The following is a 12,744-nucleotide window of genomic DNA, read 5'->3' as shown; positions in this document are numbered from 1 at the left end:
AGCTGTTTGAATTCTAACAGCATCATGAAAAATGGTAATCAGCAAAGACTACTTCTGGGTTAATTCTGATTGAACAAAGGGTTTATAAAAATATTAGAGGAAAAGCAAATATCAGATACATATCAAGGTGAAATCCAAATATTCACCAGATTTCACAGATGATGTAGGTTTTAAATGATAAAGGCTTGTGTGTTAAATACAGGACTGCATTCTGGAAGAAGCACGTCATGAGATACCTTCTGCTTTTCAGGTAATGATGGCCTTGTCAAATCACTTAAATGCAGTGGAATCGGAGAAGCAGAAACTGCGTGCTCAGGTTCGCCGACTGTGCCAGGAAAATCAGTGGCTACGGGATGAACTAGCCAATACACAACAGAAACTACAGAAAAGCGAGCAATCTGTGGCCCAACTGGAGGAAGAAAAGAAACACCTAGAATTCATGAATCAATTAAAAAAATATGACGATGATATTTCACCATCAGTAAGTAGCTGTACAGTAAAAAGCAGCACACATTTATGTATGTGTTGTAATCTGCCTAGTTACTAAGAAATGGCAGATACGAACTTTTTATTTGTCGCTCACATAAGCACGCCATTAAAATGCTTGCCTTGCACCGGTGTCACATAGTTTAGATTCTTAGAGTTCAGTTCTTATCTTAAGAAAGTATGTGTTTTACTGCCTGTAGATAATAAAATACATATGAGGATGAAAAATCCATGAATACTTCTTTAGCATCGTACTAGCATAAAAAATACGAAGAACTGACCTTGAGACCAAAAACGTCCTTCTATATGCTGAACAGTTAAAATAAGTGAAGAGTGCAAACTATTACAGATTGTAGGAACATAGGGAATTTGGCTTATATTGACTGCAGGAAAAATATTTTTATTTCTTTTTTGTCTACTGAAAGTAGTGTGTAGCCTCTATATAGGCTACACACTAGGATAGGATGTCATTGAATCCCCTTTATGGATCTTCTGCCAGACATTATGATCATCTGCATGTTTTCAGCCACATTTAGCTAACCTGTTGTGTTACATATTCTCAGGTTAGGACAGAAAATGGTTACAATCTTAATTTACATAAGTGACTTAATACTTAAAAAGATTTCTAAGTTGCTCTTCATGCTGTCCTTTTATTTAGCTTTCTTATATTAGATAGTATTGTAGAGAAAGATCTCATTTCGTGTTCAGATGTACTCAGCCACATCTTGGAAAGGACAGTTTTTCATAACCAACTATCTTAGGAACATAATGGGTGAAAGTGTATGCATTTTGGTCTTGCTTGACCAAATCCTTTTAATGTACCATGAGCTGTTTTTGTCAGATGCATGCAGAACTTCTCAGTGGTATTTCATGAGTTGGTATTTGTAGTTGAATACTGCCAGTGAAGCCCATTTAGTAAACTTTCTTTAAGGAGAAGAAAACGGTTCAGAGGAGGAAGCACTGGGATTTCTATGTGCTAAAAGTTGTACTATAATCAATAGATGACATAAATAGCTCCATTATTTGAAATTGCACATAGGGATGAAGTAAGCAAAGTATCATTGTAGTTTCACTAACCATGTGGGCGGTCTCTGTTAGCCTTTTGCCAATTGTGTATACTCACAATAAACTTGGAATCTGCACACTTAAAATAAGATCTCAGGTGGGAAGTTCACAGTCTCATCAATCTGCTGTTTTTGCAGAGCACCCAACTTTGCAACTGTTAAGCCTGAATGCCAATGACAGCAGTTGCTTTTTCCTCATCTATGGAAAAAGGTGCTGGATGGTGAGCCAGAAAAAAAGGAATGTGCTCTTGGTTTTTCTCCTTACTGAGATAAATATTTCTCGGTAAGGAGAAATATTTCTTAAAGTTCTCAGAAATGTTAATATTATGTAGGCTCCATATATAGGAAACAGGATGGGGGGGATGATCTGCTTCTTTGTTTTATGTGACTGTGGAATTCTGAATGATCTTTGGTTGTTTAAAATCAATATACACTGATAGATCTTGCAGAAGTTAGTATGGTTCCAGGAGCTGAATATTGGAGATGAACTCCCTTCCAAGTGCTTTTTTTTTCTTTTTGAACTTTACAGATCACAATTGCAAAAGCCTGTTATTTGTGCAGAAATTGAGTCCTCAGAAATTGATGTGACAATTAAAGTTGCTGGTGCAAATTTATTCTCCTTCAGGAGATGAATCTCTTTCTTTCCCTCCCTTGCTCATCTCTAACTGCATATGACTTCAAAGTACAGTGGACAATTGTGTATTTAGTAGTGTTCACTCTTCCATGGGTACTTTCTGTAGGTATGATGTCTTCGTAAGAGTAACAAATATGTTCTTGTGTGCTTAAATTAAGACTGAAATCTAGGAGACCTGATTTCTATTCCTGTCTCTCCTGAAGGTGTCCCATATTGTTTCAGGACAGAGTGTGTAAATACATTTGAACATAATTAAACTTCTTCAAGAAATGTTATTCTCGACAATTCCAAAGTTCTGGAACTGGGGAGTTGCTTTAACAGTGCAGGTTAAATAGACTTGTCATTTTATGCATTAGATTTAATAGTGTAACAATTTTTTTTTCCGTAGGAGGATAAAGATACAGATTCCACCAAAGAGCCTTTGGATGATTTATTTCCCAATGATGAAGATGACCAAGGTCAAGGAAGTAAGTGCATTTCAAATTACAATGTCAGTGTATCTCTTCTGTGCAGAAGCTAAAGATGCTAATCCGAAAAACAAATCCATACTTAGGGGCTTCTGGGACAGAGTGGAGTGCTGAATGCCTCTTGCCCTGCTAGAATAAGGAAACAGGAAAGCCAGAAAGCTGGTTGTGATGATTGATATGTGTGGGGCCTAGATTTTTAATCAGTTTACTAGCTCTGTTGCAAAATTCTTGGAGCTGACTTCAGCACCAAATTGGTCCCAGAGTCTTTGTGGGCCTCAGAATGGCAGAGTGACTGAGGCATGTTTTGAAAGAGTGAAGCTTTCTGATGGTCTGCCCAGATGGTAAATTCTTTAACCTTTTAAATTATCTGATTTAACATTTTAGGCCAGGTTTCAGCATGAAGTCTTTCTCATGCAATCTTTTGCTACGATTCTTTCCTTAATTTATTATCCATTCTAGAAGGGTTGTATTCAGGTTAGAAGGACTGATGAATGTGGGTGGAGTGAAGTTTGAGTTAGAGGGTGAAGGAAGCCATTGATAGATAAGCTTTGCTTAATGAAATATTTTGCCTTTCTTACAGTTGTAAAGCTGATATTATATAATGTATTGATATTGTAGTGTATGTGCAGTGTGCTGGTGGTGTATGACTCTTAGTAGATAAATGACGGGAAAACAGTATCTGACTCACTCCACCTTGGTGATCAGAGTTTTGAATTCCATTATGGACTCATACTCAAAGTGCACTGCATGCTTGATAGCACGGTAGTGAACACCAGCAATGGAAGGAGGATTTGAAGAGCTTAGAAAAGGTTAGTGTTGAGCATGAGCTCCATCCTGAGTTCATCCAGCCTTATCTAGAATTTTATAGTAGGAAAGTTGTGTGGCGGAGGTGTTTCTATACCTGCATAGTCCATCTATCGTTTTACTGTTTTGCTTTACCGAAGAGGAGGGTGACATTTCAGTAGTTTCCTTGACCTCCAGGAAAAAATACTCAAATGCTTCAGTAGGCAGTAATTGTGGGTGTAGGCTTAGAATTGTATGATTCCACTGACATAAAAAGACTCTCATTTGCTGTGAGAGTGTTTTTTCCTTAATAGAAAGGAGAGAAGAAAGTCAGGCTCACAGCTGGAACCCTTGTCCTGTGTGTTGTCTGGAATTTAATAAAAATGAGTAAGAGATGATTTTCCTCAGTCTTTCCTGAAATCTCCCAGGTGAAGAGAAAAGGGGTTGTTTGGAGGAATGGGAAGGGGGTTTCAAAAACCAAAACCTAGTAGCTAGTAGAAAATAAGTGGCTAAACCTGAGGGTTAGTAAATAAAACCAAAATGTTGACACTGGCTTTGTCTTGGTGCCTTTTCTCTTGTAATTATTACTCCTGGCATCCAAGGTGTTCTAATCCTTTTCATGCCAACCTTAATTATTTCCTGTTACAGCAAAGGGAAGCAAACAAACAAACAAAAAGTACATTTATAGAAGGAGAATAAAGGGAAAAAGAATAAATCAGTTGAGCTTTTCTGCTGCAGGTACTTGACTCGTCTGTGTTAGTGTTCCTTTCCTTAGAAAATCTTTCTGAGAAAAAACTTTCCATAGGAAAATATTTGTGTGTGTAAAATTATGATGTAGTCTTGAGAATTCTTAATAGTTTGAGCTCAAATAGTTTCTTATTTTCTTCATTTGTTTATTAGATTTGACCCTTTCAGCTAGAAGTGTGAAATAATATTAAAACAGTACCCTTGTTTATAAAGCAAGGACAGAATATGAAGAATAAAAGTCTTTTTTGCTGTCATAGTTAAAGACAGACTAACTGCTGTGAAGCATGTTCCAGCACCAATGCATTGTACTAAAGGAATACAATTCAGTCTCATTCTGTGTCATTTAACTAATTTTAAATGTTTTCAAGTTATGGTCATCTTTTTAAACGACTTAAAATTTTGTGAATTTCTTCCAGTTCAACAGCAGCATAGCAGTGCAGCAGCTGCTGCCCAACAAGGTGGATATGAAATTCCAGCAAGATTAAGGACCCTTCATAATCTTGTTATTCAGTACGCATCCCAAGGTAGATATGAGGTTGCTGTACCTCTTTGTAAACAAGCTCTTGAAGATCTGGAGAAGACTTCAGGTCATGATCATCCCGATGTTGCCACTATGTTGAACATACTTGCTTTGGTGTACAGGTTTGTATAGTAACAGATAAATGTCAGCTAACTAAATAGTTAATATCTGGCTATAGGCTATCAGTGTTCAGCATTTATCTTCCATTCCCTGGTTTTTATTAAAACCTTCAAGAGGGTTCTGCAATACTTATACATGTCTACGCATGCTAAAAGACAAACAAGTTGTTGCATTTTTGCCTATGTTTTTGTCTTGAGAGTGAAGCTTATTTATTTATTTGGTTTACTGAGGGGGCATGTCTTGATTACCCACTTACAGATGATCTAGAGGCAGAAATTGGAGAATATAGAAAGTAGTACATGATAGTCCTCGATCTGCCAACTACTTTACAGATATGGGCTTCAGGTTTTCACTTCCTGGTTCCTGAATGTATTCTGAGTTACTCTTCTCTTGTAATAGCCAGTCTTCAGGCCAGTACTGAAGCCAGCTTCGCTGTTATGACTTCCTCTTCTGAATCCCCAATATTAATTTTGACTCTCTTTGAAATTTAGAGACCAAAACAAGTACAAAGATGCAGCAAATCTCCTGAATGACGCCTTGGCTATCCGTGAAAAGACTTTGGGCAAAGATCATCCAGCGGTTTGTATACATGCAACATCATGTTTTTAGTTGTGTTTTTTACCTTTTTTTTCCCCCCCAACTCATTCTAATATTAAACTCAACAGGAAAGTTTTTAAGACCTGGCTTATCTCTAAACAGCACAGGTAGGAGGTCACACTGTAAAATTCTTCGTTTTCTCTTAAATATTTAATGTGCCTTTTGAAGGTTATATTCGATGCTGTTTCACCACAAATGATCTGCACTTATTTGATTTTTGGATCAGATCGCATGGATCTTCTATGGGAGATTAATTTGTGAAGAAAGATTTTAAATTTGCTTACTTGGATCACTTTCTCAAACTTGAAATGAAGGCATACTTCTGATTTGTTTTGCTGCTGCCTTTAAATGAAACATAAATCAAACACTTATACTTGGTGTTTAAAATTGGGGTATCTCACATCATGCAGCCTGTGTCAAAGTGAGGCGGGTCTGAGTATAAATTTGATGGGTAACGTTGTAAGACAAGAATGTATGCAGAAAATATGTACTAAATGACATTTCCACAAATGAAGTAGAATTATTTCATGATTTTGTTCATTCTTGTTTTTAGATTTCCTTTTATGTATGTATGTGTTTGGCAATGTTTATTTCTTCATTTGCAAATTTCAAGAGGTCTGCACTGTGGAAAATGTGAAAACATCAGTGCATTGCAGATACATTAATTTGTCAGATATTTGTATCTGCAAATTCCAATAAGTGATATTTCTATTCTGTTGGCAGGTGGCAGCAACTCTAAACAATCTTGCAGTACTTTATGGTAAACGTGGAAAATATAAAGAAGCTGAACCTTTGTGTAAGAGAGCTCTGGAAATCAGAGAAAAGGTACGATTAAAAAAATAGAGCACATTTGAATGGATTTTTGTAGGGGTGGAAGTAAACATCCCTACATTTGTTTTATATTTTATTTGGATAGATCTGCCAGATCAATCACAGTAGTTACCAATGTCTGAAATGCAAAACAGTATTAAATTCCAGTAGTTCTACATAGCTGTTACAGCACTCCGGGTATATTCTAAATTCTGTATTTTTCTAATAAACCCTCTCTACCTTTTTTTCTCCTTTTGATTGAATAATCTTTGATTTGACAAGTATAGTCAATTGTATATTTGTCAATTGTATATTGACAATATAGTGCATATAACATAGTTCCTATTGCAAATTGTTCTACAGCCTTCTCGGTTTATAATAGAACTGAGTGGCTTTTGTGTCCTTCTCTTTCAAAGTTTGCTTTCATCATCCTCATGTTGCAATTGCTGAGGATTAAAAAACAATGGGTTACATCTAACTGATGCATTTCTAAACCCTGATATGATGACTGGAGAGTGTTTTAATAAAAGTTTTTTTTTGATTTTTTTCAGGTCCTGGGGAAAGATCACCCTGATGTTGCCAAACAGTTAAATAACTTGGCTTTACTATGCCAGAACCAGGGTAAATATGAGGAGGTAGAATACTACTATCAGAGGGCACTGGAGATTTACCAAACTAAGCTGGGACCAGATGATCCAAATGTTGCAAAAACAAAGAATAACCTGGTAAGCCATTTATAAATAAATCTAAGAAAAAGTAACGTTTTTTGATGAATTGAAACATACCTTTATTCAGAATATATTTATTGTATTTATCAAACCTAAATAAAACAGTGTGCTGATACCTTTTGGGGGGGTATTTTGTTTTTAGGCATCCTGTTACCTAAAACAAGGCAAATTTAAGCAAGCGGAAACTTTATACAAAGAGATTCTTACTCGTGCTCATGAACGGGAATTTGGCTCTGTAGATGGTAAGTAACTTAGTCCCTAGATTTGAATGTATGCTTGATTTTTGTAGTAGTTATGAAATAAAATCTGTAGGAGGGCAATTGTATCCTGGTTAAAATTGTTGTCTGCTTGAGGCAGATTTAAAAAGCGAGATTACAAATGCATTGAAGTACTGCAAAACTCATCATAAGGAAGTGTTTAGATACAGTAATAACATTTATTTCAATAGGAGAGTTTTTCTTAAATGAGGGAAACTTGTTCAGGTTTATGTCTTATGTATCATATTTCTGGCATAATTTATGCACAACAGAAACTAATTTTGCTATTTTTATAGAGTCAAAAAAAAATAGGTCACTTTCCATTCACAGAAAAAAGTCAGTACAGATTTTTAATGACATAATAAATATATTTGTAATACGAGTCCTTCATTAATATGTTTAAAGAATGGGGGGAAAAGCACTTTACTGTAAGTTACACTATGCATTGGAGTCAAATGCTTTTCATCATCAACTATAAATCACAGTGAAGAATTTTCATTGCATTCTGTGATGGTAGCATATGCACCGCTTTGTAGATATCGAAACAGTTGTTACGATAAAAGAAATAAATGTGTGTTTGTTAGCACATAACTAGGCGCATGACAAAGTGATGGCAATACGTATTGGTTTCAAAGCTTCTCAGAAGTAACTGTTCCTAAGTTCAGATAATAAAAAGACAGATTTTGAAAACTATAAAAAAAAAAAAAAGTTTTATTGATCTTGTGCTTCTTTCTGTAGTACAGACAATGATCTTCTCTGTTGTGGTGGTGGCATAACTCTCTGGTTCTCAGCCTTATTTCAGAAGGGTGAAAATATTGCAATGAATGTTTTGTAGCTTTGTACTTCTATAAAATATTTTCTTCTGTTTCATCAGATGAAAATAAGCCTATTTGGATGCATGCAGAAGAGAGGGAAGAATGCAAAGTAAGGCCATTGTCATAATCTTTTTCTGAGTTTTCATTAAATAAAAATAATTGATTTATAACTAAAATATTGTTATTTTTGTTTTTAGGGAAAACAAAAAGATGGTACATCTTTTGGAGAATATGGTGGCTGGTACAAAGCTTGCAAAGTGGATAGGTAGGTTTTGGTTTTTTTTTTTTTACAGGGCAAACCACATAGCAGCACACAGTATCTAGAAATGTCAGATTAAAGCATGTTCGAAATGAAAACAAACAAGCAACTTGCTTGGGGCTACAAAAGCTATAGTATTAGATATTCAGGCCCAAAACTGGGTTTCAGGAACACAGACAGTAGCAGTTTTCATGTCCTGAGGCTGCTTTTAATCTAGGCTGATGAGATCTAGTATAGGTCACCTTTCTTTTTATACTGTTGGCTGGCATGCATGCTCTCCCTGACATTGCCCCAGCAAAACCCTTAGAGAAGACCAGAAGCAAAAAGGAGACTGTGCAAATAATCATAGAAACATAGAGTGGTTTGGGTTGGAAGGGACCTTAAAGATCACCCAATTCCAACCCCCTGCCATGGGCAGGGACACTTTCCACTATATCAGGTTGTCCAAAGCCCCATCCAGCCTGGCGTTGAACACTTCCAGGGATGGGGCATCCACAGCTTCTCTGGGAAACCTGTTCCAGTGCCTCACCACCCTCAAGAGTAAAGAATTTCCTCCTTACATCTAATCTAAACCTACCGTCTTTTAGTTTAAAGTCATTCACCCTTGTCCTATCACTACACCCCCTGACAAAGAGTCCCTCCCCAGCTTTCCTGTAGGCACCCTTTAGGTACTGGAAGGCCACTGTAAGGTCTCCCCAGAGCCTTTTCTTCTCCAGGCTAAACAGCTGCAGTTCCCTCAGCCTGTCTTGATAGGGGAGGTGCTCCAGCCACTTGCTCATCTTTGTGGTCTTCCTGTGGACTCATTCCAATATGTCCATGTCCTTCTTGTGCTGGGAGCTCCAGAGCTGAATGCAGTAAAATAACTGAGCCTTGGGTTTCTAGCTGGCAGAAGAAAAAATAAACTGCTACATTTCTGCGTGATTTGAGTTTCTAAAGCCTGAAGAATATTCGTTTTGTGAGACTGACAATGTGTATCTTAAAATGGAAGACGAGAAACAAGCGTTTCAGTATGCATCATACTTGGTGAAATGTTTTTTGTTTGTTTTAATTTTGTTCCTTAACTGTCTTTTTAATGTACGCCATGGTACAATGAATGAAGAAAAGCCTGCAGCTAGTACTAGTGATGTTCAGTGAGGGTTTTTTCTTTCTTCACTGCTTGAATTCTTACATTTAACAAACAAAAAACCTTTGTACTGTTGAAATCTACCCTGTTTTTTTCACCCTGAACTCTAGGTGCCATGCATTTTTTGGTTTGTTTTTCATGTTCTAGCTCATTCTAATGCATGAGGAAATCCTTCCTCTGCTGTTACAGGAGCAAACCTTCAAGCAATAATATTGTGATTGAGCTAATTCTCATGGTGCCATTGAATCAAAAATGTCTTTTTGGAGTGTGAGACTTGTTAATGAAATGTGCTATCTTTTTCCTTTGTTTTATTGTTCAAACCTAGTTTGCACAGAAACTGAAAATAGGTATTAATAGCTGATGAAAGGAATTGTTCATTTGTTTTGTGACTAATGCATGCTACAGTAACAGCCACTGTATGTATGAGTAGATATATTTTCTGGATGCTTCAGAGTTATTCAGTTGAACACATCAGGATTGAACTAAGTTTTAACCTTTGGAGATGCATCTGAGAAACATGAGGATATGGCACTCCAGTTTTCTCTTGGGTAGCTCTAGAGGCTAGTGACTAATGTTCAGGTTCAGGGCTGCTGACTAATCCTAGCGTGAGTTGTTAGTGCAGTTTGAAATGGCTTAACAGATATTTCCTGTATGTGAAGTAAGGTATAGTATATTTCAGGACATTTAATAATCGCAAAAAAAAGTGGATATATTCATTTGTTTTCTTAATCCGCAAACTAATAAAGAATTTAACGTATTCATTTTTTTAATAGTCCAACAGTAACAACTACCTTAAAGAACCTTGGGGCACTTTACAGACGGCAAGGCAAATTTGAAGCTGCTGAAACATTAGAAGAGGCAGCAATGAGATCTCGTAAACAGGCAAGTACAAAAATTCCCCTTAGTGCTATCTCTGTGTTACGGTTATGCAGACTTTCAACTTCAGTATCTATCATACATGCAAAATATATAAACATTTAGCTATTCATTGTCTGGTGCCTGGTGTCCCCCTTGAATTTTAGTCTGATCTAGTGATAAATCAATACCATCCTAACACTTGCAAACAGTTAATTGCTGTGGCAGTGACACCATGTACCTGGGGCATGATTGAAATTGTGGGTCAAATTATGTGCAAAATGGAAAAGCAGAAAACCTTGTGTTGGCCAGCAGTCCTCAGCTGGATACATGCCCTGGGAGACAAACTGTAGCTAAGGGAGAATGGAGAGTTTGTGTTGATAATCTTCTTTGCCAGTATTGCTGTTCTGTCTGAGATGCGCTACTAATAATGAGCTGTCAAACTTCCAGATGTTCTTGTTCTGCATGTCACTGACTGTGGCTGGTGCAGACTGCTTGACTCTAACCTTTGGAAGACGATTACAAACCTATCAGTTGCGGAGAATAGGATGGTTATTAGAGTTTGAGGCGGACTACTCTGCTTTTTTTAAGGCTGTCTCTGTGTTGTCAAATCTTCTGTTCAAGTAACCCTTTCTCACTGTCTTAAAAGATAGGGAACTGCTTTTGTTTTTTTCCTTTCCTTTGGGATGATTTCATAGAATGTCTAATATGAAAGTACATAACACTGGACAAGCAAATAGGGATTGTTGAGATGGAAAGCAAAAATAAGAAAATCTAAACAAAAAAACTTGGAAAGTTCAATTTTAATTGTGTTCTTATGGAATAGTAAATAAGATTTGTATTTTTCAGAAGCATTTTTTTTTATGTGGCCATCTAAAATTCTAAACTTAAATTCTTAGTTCAAGTAAAATGACTTAAATGATGGACCATATCTTTAATGTACTATTTTTTAATTGGTTATACTAATTTGAAGTTACTGTTTAAAGAATGATTTTTCAGTGTTTGGTGCATTATACAAGCAGACTTTTAGAAAAGTGATAGAGCAAAACATACCTGGCAAATCTCATGCTCTCCTGGTGAATTCAGCAATCTTTGATACAAGGTGACACAAGTTCACTCTTCTACCAACCCTGGTGGAAAACTAGAAAGTATTTGTCAAAAAAATGGAATGAAACTGTTCAGAGCGAAGTATGAATGTGGGAGGAAAGTTCTTCAGCAGGGAAAATTCAAAGGTGAGGGGAAATGGTCAATGCAGATACAAAAGTCATTCTTAATAAAATAAAGTAAGCTCATACTGATCGCTTTTGGTGTGTCTGTTATTCAAATGTGATTTGAAAATAAGAAATGAATGTACATTGCATCTTACATATCTTAATATATTTCCTTTGGTTCTTAGTTTTACTGTTGTCATTACATGTGATTTTTTTTGATTTATTTTTTTAAAGTGTGGATACAACAAAGGTAAATGGACATAAAACGATAGTAATAAGACTGAAAGAAAAATTGCTTGTAGTTATATTTGCCTATTTAAATATATATATATGTGTGTGTGTGTGCGTGTGTATGTGTGTGTGAAACCTGGAATTATTTTTTATTATTTGGGAATTAAGGATGGGAGAATCTTGCTGTCAGAAGTCTCTCTTAGAGTACTGTTAAATCAGCCCACTTGTGGTTTGTTGATACCATTGGAAAAACTGTTCCTTGTCTCCATTTTCATTGAGTCCGTTGGAGGCTTGCTGCTGATAATTCACTTTTATTTAAGCATGCTTCACATTTCCATTGGTGTGTAATGTAATATATACACCGTTATTGCCTAATATGTCACATCAGATGCAGCATTAGCCTTGGGCATGTAGGAGACGTTGCTGTCTTCCTAGCAGCATTGAATGCCTTTCTATTAAAGGCATTAAAGAACAGGCAGGGTTAATGCATTTTCCCCTTCTGAGCTAAAACCAAAGAGGTGTTTATGTTCTGAGGTATGGAAAAGCATCAGTCCTCCATGGCTCTGTTCTCCTTCATGCATGTTTTGTTTGTCTTAGCTTCTGGGATGTACGTCCTAGGTTTTTGGAGACCAGCCAAGTTCTTTGCCCTTCATCTTTCCTGACAGAATCAAACAAATTTCCAAAGTGCAGTTCCTCATCATTTGTTGTTGTTACTTGTTTTTTGGTAGTGGTGGTGTATTTTTATTATTTTTAAAATTATTTTTATTTATTTAAATATGTGAGGTAAATGAGATGATAGCTTTGGAACAGAGCCTAAAGTCCATATGTGAGCTATCACCACAATTAAAATAGATTTATGCTTTTTATAATCTGTGCTGCTAAAAGGATTGGTATAAAAGCTGTTTTGAGTCTACGCTTTTCTGCTGTCTGTGAACTCAAGTCACTTTTTTGTGCCATATGGCCTCATGGAAATGAAAATACATGCTCGTATATTGGTTTCACGGTTCCGTGTGTGTAGAATTCCATTAGGGAAGGCT

The 12,744-nt window shown here is 36.4% G+C and overlaps 1 protein-coding gene across 7 annotated transcripts in view; it reads left to right on the top strand.

Moving 5' to 3' along the window:
* The window catches only part of KLC1 (kinesin light chain 1), a 51,800-nt gene that overhangs the window by 21,060 nt on the left and 17,996 nt on the right, over positions 1-12,744 (top strand). For all 7 annotated transcript variants that reach the window (XM_040558827.1, XM_040558824.1, XM_040558826.1 and 4 more), the window contains exons 3-12: positions 251-481; positions 2,573-2,651; positions 4,598-4,823; positions 5,313-5,400; positions 6,142-6,243; positions 6,780-6,953; positions 7,099-7,198; positions 8,088-8,137; positions 8,226-8,293; positions 10,184-10,292. In XM_040558827.1, the coding sequence (XP_040414761.1) occupies positions 251-481; positions 2,573-2,651; positions 4,598-4,823; positions 5,313-5,400; positions 6,142-6,243; positions 6,780-6,953; positions 7,099-7,198; positions 8,088-8,137; positions 8,226-8,293; positions 10,184-10,292 (1,227 nt within the window). The remainder of the gene's footprint in view (positions 1-250; positions 482-2,572; positions 2,652-4,597; positions 4,824-5,312; positions 5,401-6,141; positions 6,244-6,779; positions 6,954-7,098; positions 7,199-8,087; positions 8,138-8,225; positions 8,294-10,183; positions 10,293-12,744) is intronic.

This window comes from Cygnus olor, chromosome 5 (genome assembly GCF_009769625.2).
Source record: "Cygnus olor isolate bCygOlo1 chromosome 5, bCygOlo1.pri.v2, whole genome shotgun sequence".
Taxonomy (NCBI): Eukaryota; Metazoa; Chordata; class Aves; order Anseriformes; family Anatidae; genus Cygnus; species Cygnus olor.
The sequence above is the reverse complement of the archived record's forward strand: the minus strand, read 5'-3'. Positions and strand labels throughout refer to the sequence as shown.